The 20,879-nt window shown below is 35.6% G+C and overlaps 1 protein-coding gene across 1 annotated transcript in view; it reads right to left on the bottom strand.

Annotated features, from left to right (window-relative positions):
* Nucleotides 1–326: 326 nt before the first annotated feature.
* Nucleotides 327–20,879, bottom strand: part of LOC126974333 (parapinopsin-like) — a 99,093-nt gene continuing 78,540 nt past the window's right edge. The window contains exons 5-8 of the mRNA XM_050821790.1: nucleotides 9,581–9,713; nucleotides 2,924–3,064; nucleotides 1,776–1,865; nucleotides 327–980 (exon numbers count right to left, since the gene is read on the bottom strand). Of these exons, the coding sequence (XP_050677747.1) occupies nucleotides 327–980; nucleotides 1,776–1,865; nucleotides 2,924–3,064; nucleotides 9,581–9,713 (1,018 nt within the window). The remainder of the gene's footprint in view (nucleotides 981–1,775; nucleotides 1,866–2,923; nucleotides 3,065–9,580; nucleotides 9,714–20,879) is intronic.

The raw sequence follows: 20,879 nt of genomic DNA, 5'->3' as shown, positions 1-20,879 counted from the left end.
AACTGATTAAAGGTTGGGCTCAGGACTCAGGTCTTTGTTATTATAAGAAAAAGTCGATAGGTGCCTCTTCATATTCCCTTTTATATAACTTTTAGTACATACACTTTATTTACATAACAATATTATATAAATTCGTTATGATAGAAAAATACTAAACACATCTCAAATTGGCACTGACATCTTTTATCACAGATCATTCCTATGAAAAATACATAACCATATTCTTTACACCTTTATACCATTTTAAGATATTCATATATTAAATTAATATTTTATAATTGTGCTACCATTGTTCCCTATTATTTCAATATTTATCTAGCTACGTATCACACGTCTGCTCGATTTTTGTCGAGATATTTCCTAACTATTTTCTCTTTAAAACCCTTTGATAAATTGGATTCTATTTTAGTTTCCACTGAATATTTCCTCATTTTCACCACTTCCGGTATCTTGACTAATTCAAACGAATAACTTTGTTTCAAATTGGATCCCTTGAGCTGATAATCACTAGAGTTTGAGCTCAAAGTATCATTGTCATCATCGTCCTCAGTATTTTTGATAATTTTCTTTCTTTTATTAAAAAACAAAGTTTCATCGTCAATTGTAAGTATTGGTGAGTTATCCGTTATTTTATTTTTATTATTAGCATTATACTCATCGCCATTAATATCTGCAGATCTTTCTATGTCTGAAATTGTCTTGCACTCCTGTATCGTCCCTAAATCGTATACCATCTTGTTTGACTGACGATTAGTATCATTAGTCGACATATCTGAATCTTCGGTGCTAATAGTTCTTTCTTTTAACTTTTTTGGCATGCTCGTTAAGTTACTACTGTCTGATGTCTGATAGCGTATTGTTATTTCATTGAATGTTGACAGCTTATGTCCACGAGATTTGCCTGAATTATTGTAGAAATTACCAGAATGAGAACCTTTTTTTGGATTCATGCCAAATATCTTTCTGATCGACTGACGAAACTGTAACAATATAATTTAACTAGGTTTAGACAAGACTAAGAAATAACTACAATTTGGTTTCATGGTAATATTTTAAGTGGATTACAATAAAGGCCTGCCGTACAGATCGTGGAATGCAGACGGTGTTAATAGATAGATATGTTACATATAATATTACACATTTATATAAGCTTATGCAAGATACAATAAAAGATAATCACATCATTCAATGGTAACGGATATAGGACATACTACGTGGGAAAAGAACGTCAGAGTTTAAGCTTGATGTGCGAGAATTTTTAAAATTATTTCCTTTGAATTATCGTTGAAAATATTATCGATTTCTGAAATTTTTGAATTAACGTCGTTGTATAATCTACATTGCCTGATGCCTACATAGATGATGGTGATGATATTGTAACAAATGGGACGATGATCATTCTTCAATGTCAAAAAACTATCCATATTTTTTTATGAAAATAAGGGACAGGACGAGCATGACGTTCAGCTGATTGTAATTGATACGCCCTACCCATTACAATGCAATGCCGCTCAGGATTCTTGAAAAACCCCAAAAATTCTGAATGGCACTACAACTGCGCTCATCACCTTGAGACATTGAGACATAAAATGTTAAGTCTCATTTGCCAGGTAATTTTACTAGCTACGGCGCCCTTCAGACCGAAACACAGTGATGCTTACACATTACTGCTTCACGGCAGAAATAGGCGCCGTTGTGGTACCCATAATCTAGCCAGCATCCTGTGCAAAGGAGCCTCCCACTGGTATTTCGATTTATTATATTTGATTACTTACCTGAGTGTTCATGCCCACGTAAATGAGTGGATCGTAGCAAATTGAGCTCTTGGCAACCAAAGCAGGAATAACTCCTGCACCAGGTGTGATCTAAAATAACAATGATTACTAGTAACGAATTCGACTATAGTACCTTAGAGTGTTTATTGATTAAGAACGAAAAGAAACAGAAGTCGTTCAGGTACAGCAGTAAAGTTAAATAAAATGATATCAAAATCACTTTATTCATGTAGGTCACGGAAATAGCACTTATGAATGTCAAAAAAATAATTATTCTTATCGTATCTACCGCTACTTCATAAAGGGTTGAGCTAATGAGAAGAAGTAGCAAGAAACTCATTGTCGCTCTTTCAAATCAAGATATTGTCATCGTTTTACAAATCATTTCAATTACAGTGATGCAACAAAACATACTCAAACGTCAAATAGTCAAGTGTCATTTAATTAGTTATTATTGGTCGCTAGTATTCCAACAGGAATTAGGAAATTGGGGCTAAAATTAGATTCTTAAACAATTGAACTATTTAAACAATGGTGTCCAAAACTGACCCGTTACATAACCTTTAAAGATGTTAATCGGTCGTGTACTGTACTTGTCACTGTTTAAAAAACAGACAAAAAGTCATGTTATGACTTATATGATATTAAACAAAGCTTTTTTTTTATGAAAATAAGGGACGGGACGAGCAGGACGGTTATTGATACGCCCTGCCCATTACAAATATCACTCTTGAGAAACCCAAAAATTCTGAGTGGCACTACAATTCCGCTCGTCTCCTTGAGACGTAAGATATTAAGTTTTATGTGCCCAGTAATTTCACTCGCTACGGCGCCCTTCAGATCGAAAGTCAGTAATATTTACACATTACATATTTACATTACGTTACTGCCGTGAAGGTACTCGACTTCACGGCTAAATAAGCGCCATTGTGGTCATAATCTAGCCAGCACCCTGTGCAAAGGAGTCTCTCACTGATAAAAGAGTAAACTGTGGTTGTCATGTCAAAATATTCTCCCTTCTTAAGAAGTACTTTATATTGATAAAATGGATTTATAAATATATAAAAAAGCGTGGCCGTATTGATTTTCATACTGACATTTCTAGTTTAAGCTTTTATATTTTTAAAAAATATTGAGATGGAACTTACAATACCCTTCGCGGCGAACTGCTCCATCAAAGCGAATACAGAGTATGGTGTCCAGGCAACTGTGAAGGCAATTATCATAACGAACACCATCGCAGTTGCTCTGGCTTCAGCTCGACTTACTTTTCCAAGTCTTTGTGAATTCTGCCGACAAACATTACTTGCATAAATTACTTTCTTTATACATATATGAGGAAAAGTTATGACGAATAAGATGCTCTTCTGATGGTAATACCCTCTACCCGGTGCCGCTCAGGATTCTTTTTTTTTATGAAAAAAAGGGACGAGACGAGCAGGACGTTCAGCTGGTGGTAATTGATACGGCCACGTCACCTTGAGATTTAAGATGTTAAGTCTCATTTGTCCGGTAATTTCACTAGCTACGGCGCCCTTTAGACCGAAACACAAAATGCTTACACTTTACTGCTTCTGCTGCGTAGGCGCCGTTGTGGTACCCATAATCTAGCCGGCATCCAGTGCAAAGGAGCCTCCCACTGAATTCTTGTAAAACCATAAATTCTAACTGCGGTGTCACAACTGCGCTCGTAATACGATGATGTAAAGACTCTTTATTATTATTTATTTATACTATTAATCTCTGTCACCATAGTCCCGAAAAACTGTTTGGACAGTTTGTCTGCAGGATCAAGTCTCTTGTAATACATTAATGCTTATTAGAACATTGATTTTATACAAGTGTAATTAACAAATATTGATAAAAATATAGTAAAAAATCTAATTTTAATTTTAAGGCAGCGTTGAAAATAAATATTTCTTAAGTTTAGTTTTAAATTTTCTTTTACTGGTTTCTAGTCGGATGTCCTCAGGCAAGCTGTTTAATAGATAAGGTAGGCGTTTTTTCAATGTTCTATCTCCGTAGTAGTTATTGATTCTACGAACCTCGAACTTACCAGCGGACATCAACCGAGTATCGTGGTTGTGCATATCATAACCCAATTGGTTATGTTCTTGATTGCCATGATTGTTAATGGCTAATAAGTACTTATGTTTTTAGCTTACTGGCAATACTTTACATATTTTAAATAATTTTCTATAATCATTATTTCAATTATTTTTAACTTTTTTGGTGACGAGAAATTTTAAAAATCGCATTTGAAATGATTCGAGTCTATCGATATATGTTTTAAAAGTAAGCCCATAGCTATCAAGCGCATAATCAACTATGGATTCCACCAAAGAAAAGTATAAGCACTTTAGGATACTAATGGGTATTCTTAAACTAAGGTGGTAAAATTTTCCTAGTAGAATTCTTAATTTGCTACAAATAAAGTCAAGATGGTGGAACCAGCAGAAATTAGTATCTACTTTAACACCTAAGTATGTTACAAAATTAACTTTTTCTATAGTATTACATAGGCAATTACTTAAATTATTATGAAAGCAGTGTGCATACAAGGGAGGCGGTGAACGTGTAGAACGAAAATAAGGCGAGCCAATAACTAGAAGTTTTAGTTCAGTCATTTCACTAGCTACGGCACACTTCAAATTGAAATACCTACAAATAGGAGGAGGACACTACTGGTTAGCGGCAGAATAAAAGGTGCAGCTCTGTTACTCTGTGCAAAGAAGCCTTGTTGGTGTTACGTAGGTTGTGTTAAAGACAATTTGTTTTATGTTTAAAGGATTTGATTTTGGCAGCAGGAATTTAGCTAGTATTATTTAATATAGTAGCTTTTTTAGAACCAAATGGTATTACTCGCCGCAATGGCAACCGTCTTGATGGAATCACCCTAGTGAATTGCGTCGACCCTATGACTCCTTCTCATGTCCAAGTTACTCCAGTTGGGCTGGGCTGCTCCTTCGACTGCCATACACAGCAAACGTCGCAAATATATTGTTCTCAGTGAGTCTTTCGTCTTTGTGCCATTTGGTGTCGAGACACTTGGCCCGTGGGGCCCAGAGAATGTTCAAAGTATCTAGGTAGCGCCTAAATAGGTCTACTGGAAACCCAAGCGCTGGCAGCTATTTCGTTCTACAGATCAGCCTAGCTATTCAACGCGGAAATGCTGCCAGTATTCTTGCTATACGTAATGATAGTTTCAATTTAATGTGATCATAGTATTTGCATGTTTGTCAATACGAAACATGTCCTGCCTACTCTTAAATTTGTAACAACTTTACTTGTGTATGTTTCTGGCAAATAAAGAACTTTGACTTTGAAAATAATACATTTCCTTTCAGTTGTTAGTAAATTTTTAATATAAAACACGGATTAGGAAACACGTAAAATTTTCTGATTTCTGACTTCTAAGTAGCACTTTGTATGCACATAGTCTCAATATGGCAAAAGAAGCCTAGTGTTTCTCCTGCTAAACTTAAATTTAACCAAAAGGTTATTGATGTGAAAATAGGTAAGACTTACGAGTTAATACTTCACATACATTCTACTGCTATTGAAATTTTAAATATTTTGGGGATAATGCTGAATGACGTTTTAGTAATGCATTGTTAAGAAGAGGAAGAGTATTTTGTATGTTTATTATCTATGAAAACTCGTATTACAACTGTCTTTTTATACCAAATGTCGTGTGCTGTCGATATTATATTACGATACGGATATATATCCGTATCGTAATATAATATACGGATATATATCCGTCAACTGTGGTTCTTCTGAACACTACTTACTGGTTCCTAGTTAACTACTAACCTGAATAACTGGACGAGCAGCACATCTTCTCTGTTGAAATAAAAAATATATTAATTAATAAAAATTTCTTATTGTACACATATTTTTATATAAGTTATAGGGTTTAAAGAGCGTATAGTAGTATATTAGATATGCTACAGGCCAAGTAATAACTAGGTCATTATTTCCAATGCCCACCCAGGCTTATAGCTCTGACGGCTAGATATCACTTGTCAATATCATTTTACACCAAACTGGGACCTCTTCTGAGCCATCTAGACAGATCAAATATATAAATTAGAAAATATGTGTTTTTATTTATCACCTCTATGAAGTCTATAATTTCAGTATATCTGTCGGTTTATTTAATGAAAAGAAGGAACGAGAAGAGCAGGAAGTTTGACTGATGATAACAGAGAGGCCTTGCCCATTACAATGCAGTGCCACTCAGGCTTATTGAAAAACCCAAATATTCTGAGCGGCACTACAATTGCGCTCATTACCTTGATACAAGATGTTAAGTCTCATTTGCCCAGTAATTTCAGTAGCTACGGCGCCCTTCAGACCGAAACACAATAATGTTTACACATTACTGCTTCACGGCAGAAATAGGCGCCGTTGTGGTACCCATAATCTAGCCAGCATCCTGTGCTAAGGAGCCTCCCACTGGTGTAGTCGCTGATTGCCGATTGAACACAGATCCATTAGACGATCCGTTTCTTCCTTACTACTATGGGACCTGAAGATGCACGTATATATGCCGACGCGGTCCTCACCATCTCACAGCCAGAGTGTAGACAAGTCCCTACAAAACGATACAGTAGATATCCTCTCTAACAAACACATATACCTACGGCAAGAAGCAAAACAATTTAAATACGCTGTGTGATCGCTTGGCAACCCTAACCCTTTCCTCTTTCTATTGATTTCTTCTTCTCCAATTTAATAAATCAGAAGAAGAAGAAGAAGCAATAAACTCATTGCCACTCTTTTAATTCATCATTAACATTTACACCGTTTTACAAATCATTTCAATTACATCATATGTAAAGTGATGCAACAAAAATACTCATACGTCAAATAATCAACAGGTAACTTTGATAACTGATTCTAGTCCGCTCATATATATAATATATTTGATCAGTTATTATGTATTATATACATACCAAATTCCAACTAAGAGAGGGTTATATAATTAAAGTAATAAATTTCGCAACCCTAGTGCAAATTGGTTTAGTATACGCCTTAAATTATTGCTCAATTAATGTCTCAAGTCCATTTTGTGTTGTGAATGTCCGGAAATGAAGATTAATGTCCGAAAATAATTATTGAGACATATTATTAATGTCTTCACTGTTTAGAGGTCAGTTGTTCATAGTATTTGTCTGATTACAAATATTTTTTGACTTTCTCATATTTCAGAGTTGTTGTATTTTGTAACATTTTGAAACAGATCTTTTCAAGCGATAAGACCGCCCATTGCGTATGTATTTCTATATAAAGGTATTAATTTATAATTAAAAATTTTAATCCTCTTCGGTAACTTTAACTCCGCCGTAGACGGTCCCAAGCCCGGCTTGTGAAAGGAGGAGGGTTGGCTATGAACAGCGTACCCTACAACATCGAAGAACATAGTCGTAAAACAAGTTAACGCCGAGTAGTAGGCGGCGGTTAAATAACCTAATCAAACATAGGCCACGGTAGCCATGGAGACTAAATGACTCCAAAAAGAACCGACGTAGAAGGTATTAGTAACCCACTACGCTTAAACTCCCAAGAGAACTCCATGAAGCAAGTCACAGATATGAAAGAAACAACGTCGGACGATCCGGCCAAACCCCGGCGCTCATCGATACCCCGGATCGATGGGTGTTAAATATGCTACTGAAGAATCTTCGGCGGTGAACCATCGGGCTACCAAAGCAGTTAATGCTACTGAAGGAAAAACAAAACCATCCATGCGCTCGAACCGCAGAATAGGTACTTGGAATGTGAGAGGACTTTTAAAACCTGGAAAATTCGAAGTTATCGAGAAAGAAATGTCAGAATACCAACATATGCTCTTGGGGCTCTGAGAAACACACATAAAGGGAAGATGTCATTACAAAACGTCAAACGGAAACTCGCTTTTCTTCTCGGGCCACGAATCCGAAAGCAAGAATGGCGTCGGAATTTTAGTTCCCCATAAACTGGCCCATCACGTTACTGGCTATAACACAATAAACGATCGCATAATGACTATCAGAATAGATTGCAAACCACTCCCTCTTAACATCGTTCAAGTCTATGCCCCAACGTCAAATTCATCACAGGAAGACATTGATGACCTTTACGGGATACTACAAAAGACCATAGACGGTATCTATAAGCGTGAAATGCTCATAGTTCAAGGAGACTGGAATGCTAAGGTTGGAAACACTGAGCACGATGATCATATTTGCCACATAATCCGTAAACATGGACTTGCTATAAGGAACAAAGGGGAGAAAAATTTATAGATTTCTGCGTGAGCCAAGGCTTGGTAGTCATCAACACTTGCTTTAAGCATCACAAACGCCGTCTCTATACTTGGATCTCCCCTGGTGACTGATATCGGAATCAGATCGACTCCATCACCATTCCAAACCGATGGAAGTCCTCAATCACTAACACCAGAACCTTCCCGGGTGCTGACTGCGGCTCTGACCACCAGCTCTTAGTAGCGGATATACGCTTGCGGCTTAAAATCTGTCGCAAGAAACCTAAACGTTTCATTAGACCATCAAAACCTGAACATGAACACTTCCAGAACAAGCTTGAACCTGAACTACTGCCAGACACAACGGAAACTAACCCTAACGATCAATGGGAAACTATCAAAACAAGAGTCATCAATGTTCTTGACACTATGACAACTCAAACTAAACTGAGAAAAGACTGGACATCAGACGAGACATGGAAGAAAATTGAGTATTGCGTAAGGAAAAAAAGGCGGAAAGTCTTCCACATATGAGGAGCAATATAGTGAACTCAATATACGGATTCAACGACAGTGTAGGAGAGACAAGAACCAATACCTCGAGAACATATGCTCTGAAATTGAAGACCATGCCGAGAAATACCAGGCAGGGGATCTTTTTAAAAAGATCAAGGAAATAACCCGTAGATTCAAGCCTTCGTCATTGGTAATAGACGACAAGGATGGAAAAACAATCCATGAAGTCACGAACGTCGCTGAAAGATGGAGGGAGTTTTGCGAAGAACTTTATCAGAACCAGTCAAACCGAGCTGCAGTGGCACCCGCAACACCAATTGATGCAGAACCATCAATACTCCGTACGGAAATTGAAAATGCCATCCGGAAACAGAAAAACAACAAGGCCCCGGGACCAGATTGCATCACAGCGGAGGTTCTAAAGGCCCTGGGACCTGACGGAATAACCCAACTGCACAACATCTGCAACGCAGTATGGCAAACTGGACACTGGCCATCGGACTGGACACACTCGTCTATACTCCCTCTTCATAAAAACGGCTCGGAACAAGCAGGTTTTGTAAAGGGCAGAGGAACGAGAGATCAAATCCTGAATCTGCGACTAATAGTAGAAAAATGCTACGAGAACATACCCGCTGACCTTCATTTCCTTTGTTGACTACCAGAAGGCTTTTGACTGTGTAAAATGGGAAGGACTGTAGCATGTACTCTCAATGTCAGGTGTTCCAGCGCATCTTGTTATGCTAATACGCAGCCTCTATGAGTCAGGGTATAGCACAGTTAAGGTTGAGGACGTCACATCGAGCACATTTAAGTTCCAAGAAGGTGTTCGACAGGGATGCGTGATCTCCCCTATCCTATTCAACATATACGGAGAACAGATAATGCGACAAACGCTAGAAAACTGGGACGGTGGCATAAAGAGTCTTTTGACTCCACCTATCTTTATGCAACCTTGATATTTTTATCGAACCTCCGCTATGCCGATGACACCACCCTATTCGCATCATCCGAAGTGAAAAGAAAATCCACTCACCCTCTTCATGGTCTTGATGATGTTGACGTAACTGAAGATGATGACCGCAAGTGGGACGATCTGTCCCATCGCGAACAAGAACAGTATGTATGTGAGTGTGTTCATGGATTGCTCGTGCCAATTCACCGAACAACTGAAAATAATAATACATTTCACTACAATCGAATTTTCAAGTAATGAATTTCTTACTTAATAACCAATAATTAAATTAATTAATACTGCCGGAAATCTAAAGTGGAGGAAATATGCATTACTAGGTGATGGATTCATATTTGTTTCCTTTGGGGTGGAGACGTTGGTCTTTGGGGTTCGTTGGTACAAAAACTCATAACAAAGTTAACCAGGCGATTACCGCTTTGACAGGTGACCCAAAGTCAGATACATACCTCTGACACAGGATAAGTTTGGCCATACAGAGAGGTAACGTTGCACTATGCCGACCAAGATCTTATATGTATAATTATTTGGAAATCAATAATTTTAATGGCTTGATAGATTATTTAAGTTTTATTGATTATTAAGAGTGTTATTTATTTAGTCACGTGTAAATAATCTGAATATTATAGATAACCAGTTTATAGTTGAAATATTTTTCTATAATGGTAAGAGACGCACGTCGCTACTTACAGTAAGCCGTATCACCTGCCCAGAAACAAATATAAACTTGTTATGCCTACTACTTGGTTAAGTCGAGTTAGTAAGAGTTTTGATGGGCAAAGGCGCTCCGGCAACAGATTCTAAGAAAACGTACAAAATATAATCAGTGTTACAAGATTAAAATATATTTGACCCTTATTCTGTTTGTAAGATGGTTTATTTTGGTCATGCTATAGCTTGTTTCAATAGCTTTAATTCTGATCTGAGGCATACCGCGCGATCAGAGTTTCCCGGAACGGAAGGGTAAATTATACAACAATTTGGGAATGGAGCAATCGCCACAAGGCTAAGGTTAATGATTTATTTTAATTGCAATGCTATTGGATCTTAAAATAAGAGGCATTATGAGTCTCTCGCATCTGTCCATATCAGGTGTAAAGTTTTTAAATGTTCGTGGTAAATCCTTCTTTGCATAAAAACATTTGAACTCGAACAAATGGGATTGGAAATGTAATGCCTACGGCGAATTGAGGTAAACCGTAGGGCGATAGATCCAAGATATCTACATGTTTCGGTTATTTACACTAACTAAGCCATAACACAACACCACTGTTAACTTGTAATTTTGCCATAAAAAACGTTGTGGTGGCAATATTCTACTATAAGAAAACCTTACATATAAAACCCCTGTTTAATTATTTTATATATTATATATTATGTTGTATTACGTTATTCAAAAGAATTGTTAAAAAGTGTTTGTGTGGTAAAGGTTACTATAACATAAATGACTTTCTTAATGATTGGGAATGGACTGACCGCCCTCGAGCTGTTTAATAATAAGTTTAATTGTACAAAAACCCGCTGAGTGTGTTGCGCCCGTTCTTCTTAGGTCTGAGGAATTCATTTTGGAATGAGTAGTATTTGACTTTCAATAAGTTATGTCACATCTTATTTTGAATAAAAATATTTGAATTTATTATGTTCAAAATGAACTGGAGTGATAAATACTTCCTCAATTAAATAACAAATTTTCTGTAAAAATCAAACATGCATGTTATTATTTCAATTGCTGTGTTAACATAAACATTTTAGCTATGATTTGGACTGTCCTATGCTTTTATCACAAATTGGTTTGCATGTGCCTGCCTTCAATTGTCGGCTTAGTACTTTTTCCCCCATGCACATTAAATTCCATCATAGTTATTATGGCTTAAACTCTCCCCTACAGCTTATGTTACAATCATATAATACTATTTTTAACATAGTTGAAAAAATTGATATCTTCTTTTAAAATTTTCTTAATTTTAATAAACAAATTTATATTGCTCTCCAAAATTTGTAGATTTTAGATTTTAAAATATGTATTTAGTATAGTAATGTTGTGTCTACTATTTATTATATTTGATAGTTCTCAGTGCAATAAATAAATAAAATTATTAAGAGGTTATATTTTCGACCCGGCAGCCCGACAATGCGAAACCAATTTTAATTTAATTGTGTGTTTTAGCAAGTGATTAGCTAGTTTAATATTCAAAATTAGAGCTAACTCCAAGCGTGGCTTTGTTTACGACCTGTCAATAAAAATTGGTTACAGTAACAATAGATTCGCTTTCCTTTTCTCTTTAGAGATGTTATTCATCTGGTCTGTGTTAGGATAACAAAAGAACAAAAAGAATTTAAAACTAAAAAGAAAAAAGAAGAAATTCAAAAGGATGCAAGGGTAAATATTTTAAAATTACGCAGAAATCAAATAACTAACATCTCGTGCAAGCACTTAGGGAAAATTGAATAAAAGAGGATTTGACAATATGATGTGCAACATATATATAATTTTTATACTTTGATGGAGATTCTTGGTAACAAGAACGTTAAATATACATATTTTAAAAATGAAGTCTAAGTTTAATATTGTGACTTAAGTTTCTTTATGAGCAAAAATGACGGCACGACCCAGAGGTTCATCAGATGGTAGTGATACTCCATGATCATTATAATGTAGTGACCCAGTATTTTTGAAGAATCCAAAAATCTGAACGGCATTGCAATTGCGCTTGTCACTTTGAAATATAGGAACTTAGATAATTTATACGTCTAGATAATGTGTCGTGCTGCTAGACAACCGATGAAATCAGGCCAGGCTTATAACTTTAGTGTGCGTGACAAGCTACGTCTTATATTCGCGATTTGTAAAGAACTATGTGTTAGTTTACGTGCATTACGTAAAATAGAGGTTTACTGCCAACGTCAGTTTTCACAGTCTAATAACACTGAATAAAACCTAATGTAAATAATTCAAAGTTAAAAGAGTTATGTTTGGACATCTTAAAACTAAAAAGTAGCTCGATTGTATTTTAAAGTCAATACAGCCAATAAGAACTTGTTCCTGATTGGCTGTTCGAGCTAGGATTGCCAACCTAAGTCTACTAAAGTTTCGTTGGTGCAGCGCAGTGGTGCTTAGTCACATTTGGCTCAAGGCTGCTGCACCGAACGGACACGTCAGAGTTAAGTAATATTGTTCTATTTTCTGGTCTGATATTATTATCACTTTTAATACCCATTAATAATCTAATAGCGTCACCCCATGTGAATATGAAATGAGGCTAGTAAGTATTATTTTAGTATTTTAACACAAGTACATTTTATTAAAGATTCCTCAACTTGTTGGATGTATGTTGTACCTAGATTAGATATACTGTATATTTTGTAATATTATGATTTACGAGTAATGTAGCGATGTAGCGTCATGAAGTAATAAATATATTTCAAAGAATAAGGTGGTTTACTTGAACATAAAGGTTATTAGATTTTCATATTCGCTTTACTTGTAATTTCTATTCCCTATTTCTCGTATCCACTCTAACACACGGGCACACCAATTCCAAACAAATATAATTCGTGTGAAAGTCAGCGGCTAAAATACGTAAATACGTAACAGTATTTCCTCCTCTCAAAAAAAAAAAGAGTCAGCGGCTCACTGCCTCCCGTCGCCCGCACACCGACCCGCGGACGGCCGTTTATAATGAATCCTATTAATATTATAAATGTGAAAGTTTGTATGTCTGGATGTATGTTTGAACTTCTTTAACGCAAAAACTACAGAATGGATTTTGATGAAACTTTACAATAATATAGCTTACATACAAGAATAACACATAAGCTATATATTATTTATAAAACTATCGCGTGAATTATACTTTATATGGCAAAACAACGTTTGCCGGGTCAGCTAGTATAGTATAAAGTCCCTTTTATCAAATTTATATGTTTTCTTTAACTTTTAAAACGTTCGCTTTTTAGAGAAATAACATAGCTATTCTCTCATGTTAGAGCGATAAAAATATCACCAGTAGCTTAGAAGCAGTAGCAAATTTAAAGTTGAAGACAGCTTCATTGCAATAATTTTTATTACATGGTATTTTACGTTTTACAAAAAATTTAAACGTTCAGATTGGAGATTACATACCATACCCTAAAATATATATTTTTTTAAATAATGCCCTAAACGATGATCATTTCACAATACCAGGCGTCTTAATAAGGCAACGAAGCCGCGCACTGGTAAAGGTAAGTTATGAAAACCTGTGGACAGGGTATTTGTCCAGGTGGAAAGCTTTAGATTCTGGCTAATAGCATCACGACACGCCAAGGCGTGAAAAAGTAGCAAGATGCTTTTTCTTTTTGTTATAGTTTGATAGCTCCTTTAACGGCTTTCAAAGTATACTTTTTTTGAAGTTATACTTCTTTAGGTGCGTTATGAAAAAAGTTATGAGACTGAAATTTTAAGATACGCGCGCATCACTGTGACATAAAAGTAACAGGGTGAAGTTGGTTTCTCAAATTTTCTGACCTTAGCGACATTGATAATTTTTTTCACAAGCAAAGGGTTCAAGCTCGTGCAGCCGTATTTGTTATTTAATCATTAGTAATTGTCAAAGCCATCGTTGCAAGGTTTTTAGAATAATGTTTTTTTTACAAACGTAGAATAGTAGCTTTAAGGAAGTTATACTTCTTTGGCCTAACTAAAAATGATTTTGAGAGGATGGCCAAAATGATGCCGAATCAAAAAGTTTGTATTCTAGAAGTCCTGAAATTTTTATGAGGTTATGCAACGTATAGACAGAGACAATATCCTTATTATATTTTAAAAAAAATATTCAATAATTTTTCAACGGATTGCCGATTTCGTCATTAGAGGTAGTCTATATTTATATATTCAGATATTATAATAATTCGATAGAGCAATAAATTCAAATATTATTTTTAAAGTATTTTTAACTCTAGGTTCCAGGACATTTTATAAAATTTAGACAGACAGAAATTTGGACAGAAATTTAGGAAAATTCGCATTGTATAGTCAGCGACCCTATTTTCAGTACATACTATTTTAATGCTTTTGTTTCATTGCAAATGCAAAAGTACATTAATATAACCAAAAATACATATAAACTAAACTGAAAAAAATAACTTTAATGTTCATTGCTTAAAATAGGGTTTGATCAATGTTTTACGAAACCAAGGAGGTACAAAAAAGCCTATAAAAATATTCCACCTAAGTAATGAAGTTATAAATATTGAAAACAACATAATATGACAATTACTATTCAGAGCACGGGAAACCGGGATATATTCTCGTGAATATTGAGAATAACTTAGCTTTTTACTGTATTACCGAATAGCTGCTGAGCTGATATATAGTTAACATCTGTTTAGTAGACTTGTTATTTGAGTATTTATGTGACAAGTAATCAAATTATTAACGGCCGTTCCCAATATACTATCTACAGATAGAGATAAATTGCTACCTTCTACTGTCAGTAATTAGCTGTCAATGATCTGAAGCTGTCCCAATATACCAAATTTTTATTGAATTACAATTCACGCGTCCCAATATAAGGCGACAAGAATGACTTATCGGATATATCGGGACAGCTTCAAATTACTGAAAGAAGTAGAGGTAGAAAGTAATAATTTATCTTTATCTGTAGATAGTATATCGGAAACGGCCGTTAGATCATTTATACGTATAGATAAGACTGTGACAACTGTGAAAACATCAAGGTTGACCGTATACATCTATTTTGAACAAAGCATGCACACTAACATAAAGCGAAATTCATATTGCAAGTGTAGTAATAAACCTGACCTGTTTTCATCGTTTGTCTGGCAGCAAGAGGCAAATAGAGCTGTTCGTGCTATATCAGCTTGGTTATAGGCAGTCAATAATAGAAAAATTTAAAGAAATAAATTAAAGTCGAATTTTATTTAAATTTCCGGTATAATTATTTAGAGATTCTCAAATAAGTATATATTTTTGCTTCCGACCTTTTCAATATACGGCAATAAGTTGAAAGTAATAACGATTAGTAGCTAAACCAATGTAAACCTTCCAAACATAAAGAAATACAGGATTGTATCTATAAAAAGTATCATAAATAATGTAAATGATCCGCTGTCATTTCTTTATCGAATAAAGAATTAATTTTTTTTCCGGTTGCTTATATTTCTCTTACAGATCTTGCTTCTTAATTAATCGGAATGTGAAATGAATCATGAAAAAAATGGGTGTGTAATAAATAGTGTTCACACGAAAGAAGTGAAACTTGCAATCACTTAATATTTGCAGTAAAAGTATAAATCCATTGAAATTAGCAAGTACTAATTTTTATTAAGATTGTAATCATCATAATAATCTTAGATAATTTATGTCTACATAGTCTGTTGCTGTTAGACAAACGATGAAAACAGGCCAGGTTTAATACTCTAGTGTGCGTGACAAGCTACGTCTTAACACTCGCGATTTGCATGACAGTTTGTGTTGATGTGCGTTCATAGCTCAGAACAGAGGCTTACTCTAAATTCCTTTAAAATTATTTTCGACATCGACACCGATAAAAAAGTATTTTTAATTACTTACATGCTCCGATTCATATTTTGTAAATTTGATTCCAAAAAGAAATTGTAAAAAAAAAGTTGTAGAAGGTTAAATTATTAATAACATTTTTCTCTTAAACAATCTTGATAAAGTTAATAGTTTTATTAAAGGTACGTGCATACCTACTTGTTGGCGCGTGAAATCAGCAATAAAAAACATTTATAATCAATGTTTTTAAAATCTCTGTTAAGAATATCATTAACTATTATTGTATAAACAAATAAAAACAAAATTTTATTTTTATATTTTTAATGAAAAAAAATATATTTAAAAACTAGTTGATGGATTCTTAATTATAGAATTTTTTTAAATATTAAAGAAAATATTCTGAATGTGACTCTTTTTACCTTAATTTTTACCTATGTCGAGCTAGCTCCAAACTGGTCAATTATCTTGGAATAAGATTTACATCAATGTATAGGGAATTTTATTTTCTGGACACCAAAGCAGCATTATTTGAATAAATAAATTCTTGTGATTTTTTAACCAACAAAAACCACACAATTCACCGTATAACTGCGCTCGATTGCTCACTGTCATCTATGTATATGAAACAAAATTGCACTTTTGTTTTGTCATATGAATCTTCTTAATAATATCGGCCTTTATCAAATAGAAGTACACAAATGCTTTGCAGAATTAATAGGTGGCGTGGCAGCTCTGCTTCGGGTGAATACTGTACTAACAGTTCTACTGTATATATAAATATAAATATGTAACACTCGCGTTAATCAAATAAAATACAATTTTTTTACTTGGTAAATATTTTCTTCTCTAGATAAAAAGCTTTCACAGAATTGTTGGGACCAAGTCCCCAGAGTTCTACCGCAAAAGCGTATATGCCCGTAAGATGGCGTAAATACTTGGTTAAATAAATTAACTCCATCTTTCAAAAAAGTGTTAGAATGTTTTAGTATAAAACGGAAATTTTATGCTTTAAGCTCTTATACATGATACAGATCCATACGTATCTAAGCCTAACAATCACGCAAGTTCAGTGCATTTTGCCTGTTGTAAAAGAGCTTAATGTGGTTTAAGAACTTTTCACTTTAAAATAAGCTTCACTCAGGTCAGAACGATACAATTTTGTCACAACGAATCAACCTGTAATTAGTGTTATATCTCGTGTAAGGACTCGGGTATATATTTAGATCGAACCCTTTGACGAACTTTAGAAGTTATTTGCGTCTAACGTCTTGGGAATACTTGAAGAGTTTCTGCTTAGATACTTACAGAATGTCACACGACTAACTCGCTTGTGTACTATTTCCAAGTCAAATACCCTTCACTAAAGTAGACAAATAAAGGGTCATTTTATTTTAGATTTATTGATCCTTTTTTTATGGAAAAGGAGGACAAACGAGCGTACAAGTCACCTAGTGTTATGTGATCACCACCGCCCACATTCTCTTGCTACACCAGAGGAATCACTGACGTGTTGCCGGCCTTTAAGGAAGGTACCCATGTCGTATCGTCCCGGAAACAGCGCACAAGGAAGCTCATTCCATATCTTTGTAGTACGTGGAAGTAAGCTCCTTGAAAACCGCACTGTGGAGGACCGCCACACATCCAGATGGTGGGGATAATATCCTAACTTGTGGCGTGTCGTGCGAAGGTGGAATTCGGCGACAGTATTCAGGTGAAACAGCTCTTCGGAACACTCCTCGTGATAAATGCGGTAGAAGACATACAATGTAGCGACGTCTCTACGCAACGCCAAGTGATCCAGCCGTTCACAGAGCACTGGGTCCACGACGATTCGAGCTGCTCTGCGTTGCATGCGGTCAAATGGATCGAGCTGATACTTGGGTATGCCAGATCAGAGATGACAGCCTATTAGGCTTTGCTCTCCAGATGGCCGTGAAATTGACAATCGCTCGAGATTTCGAGACCCAGTATTCTGATACGAGGCGAGGCTGTAAGGAAAGTGTTGTCGAAGAGCGGTGATACGACAAGAGTGGTTTTTATAGTGGGCCACCTCTGGGCGGCTGCTCTCCAGTACCAGCTTCTTCCATTTTACCGTATACAACGAAGAGCGGCTCGAATCAACGACGATCAAGTTACCTCCGATCGGCTTGATTCTTTGGCATTGCGTCGATGTGGGTTCTCTCTGCATCTCCTACCACATTTATCACGGCTCAAATAATGTGATGGAATTCAGATGTTGCGTTGATACATATTTCATCAAAACGCAAAATTCGCTCGTTACGCGAGAAGTTTTTGCCACGCACAGCCACTTTGTGGAATTAATTACCGGCCACAGTTTTCCCTGATCCCATTCGACTTATGGCTCTTCAAAACAAGAGCATACTCCCAAGTTAAAGTCCACCAAACCATCGCTTCAACCCTGGTGTTGCAGATGTACATGGACGTTTGCTTCATCATTTTCCATTTTTCCGTTTGAAATATAATTAATATCTAACCTCAACAATATATTTTATCCTTCTCAAACTTCGTTTCTTCTGTCTTCTTAGTTTGTAGATATGTGATGTTACCAGAAAAGTTGTAAACAATACGTATATAAGTCTGGAGATGTTTCGAACTTGCTGGAATAAAATTATTGCCTTGACGGAAGTCGTTAATTAAGTTATCCTAATTTTCTTGTTTCACGATATCATATTTTACGGAAAGACAGAAGAATACAAGTAATACTTGTTTTCTCTTACGATAAATATTATATAAAGCAAAGAAGGTTTAAGTACTACGTAATAAGAGACGGGACTGCCTAATATTCTAAGCGACGAAGTATAATCCGGCTAAGTTTGAAACCAATGAGATGCTTAAAACGTCATCAGATTTTAGCCGTCATCTCTAACCTGTCAATCTATCAATGACTGCACATAGATTGCTTAACTATTCATTTTAATGGATAATTTACTTTGTTGACACCATTTAACTGTCACATATTTTTTATAACGTTGTGTTGCACGCGAACCAATGACGTTCTATATATAGAACGCGAACTTACTAATGTTGCTATTATTATTTTATGGAGAAGCAAAACATTAACAATAAAGCTATTGTAGTACAGTTCTATACTCAATATGTATTTTTCATAATGCGAACAAGACTTTTGACATACAATAATTATATAATTATGACAGAAAAATTAAAAAAAATACCTATAAAAGTCAAAAACAGAATTAATTCAATTCAAACCGCCAAAATTTTTTAAACTTCCTGTCTGCTCACGTTGCCATATGGCAACGGCATGAGACCACCGTTTATTACGCTGTTATAAAGTTAGTACACGGTAATTTCGCGCCTATCTTTGATGGTGTCGAAGAAGAAAATAAATATAATATTTATAAAAATTGAATTGACATAAAAAACTTACCGTTGGAAATCATAATATTAAAGTTTAGTTTGAAAATTAAACTTTTAAACTTAATTAATTATATATAAATTAATTATTAAAGTTTGTTTTTCTAGAAAATATAGTGAACTAAAAATAGATATATAGCTGAAAAGCTAAAGTAAGGAAAAGTATATAATATACAGTGCCTCTTTGTTTTAATGTATTGAGACCAAAATTACCAAACCCCTTATCATGTAGAGCGTTCGAGTTAGCAATATGTCAGATCGTTGTATACACCAATTTGTATGTCACTCGGAAACAATTTTGAAACACATCCGCATTTTATAATTAATATGTTAGTTGTAGGGTGAAATATAGATAAAATAATTTTCAAGTTTAATTGTGACAGTGTTACTTTGTGATAATCTGTTATACTTATTGTGTAGAGATTTATGTTTAAAAAAAATGTTAGCTGTTTGTATAGTATACAGGATCATTATATTACCTAAATACTCATAACAAACCTTAGGGATGGAATGATCACCGCCAGGTTAGTTCATGAGAGGAATATAATTAAACTTGTTGTTATGCAATAAGCCAAACATCAGAATAAGTTCTGCCAAGTTTGCGTACGTTCTTCTTACGCCTGAGGCATTTCTATTTTTCTGGGTTTTCAAAGTTTCTGCACTATAAGGCTTAACACTATAATTACTTATTTTATTGATTGCACATGAATAATACTGGTGAGGGTTACTTGTAACATACTGTGCTCCAGTAATACGCTATTCAAAACAAATATAGCAACATTGTTCAGAAATTCAGAGCCTTCGAGTGTAGTGACCTAAATCTCATTAACAGCGATTTCATTATTCAACTCGTCGAAAATCCAGTAGTTTTACGGTCTTCTTCTTATCGATTCGACGTTAAACACAAATACGGGCAGCCCAAAAAGCCGCAATCGCGAAAGCTCGTAGTAATAGTAGCCTCGTGTAGCCCCTCGTTCGAGCAGGTTGGGCACGTGCGCAACAGTCTGTCTCGGATGACCGCAGATGCACACCGTGTCATGTCCAGAGATGACGCCCCACCTCGTTAAGTTTGCCCTAGATTTCCCCACTCCTGCACTGAGGTGATTGAGCGACTTCCAGATAGGCCAGCTAAGGTTGTATCCATCGGCTAGTCTCTCTTTCCCGCTGATGTTCGGGTTTGAGCTACTTAGCCGTGACCTCCACATAGCAAGACGTGTAGTTTCAGCGGACTGGTTGAGAGGCTGCACTGAGTGTAAGAAGCTATTCCTGGAGCGTAGCCTAGGGCGGGCCGGTTTATGATTGAATAGTAGGTGCCGTCTGTCCTGTGTCCGCTTTGTTCTTTCTACTGAGCTAGAGACATTTCTTTTTGGAACTCATTTTTCTTTCTACCGAGCTAGAGACAGTTCTTCGCACTTCAGGTGGGGCTCTTCCTGCCAGCGGGTACAG

This window comes from Leptidea sinapis, chromosome 32 (genome assembly GCF_905404315.1).
Source record: "Leptidea sinapis chromosome 32, ilLepSina1.1, whole genome shotgun sequence".
NCBI lineage: Eukaryota > Metazoa > Arthropoda > Insecta > Lepidoptera > Pieridae > Leptidea > Leptidea sinapis.
Note: the sequence above shows the minus strand (reverse complement) of the source record. Positions and strands in the feature narration are given on the sequence as shown.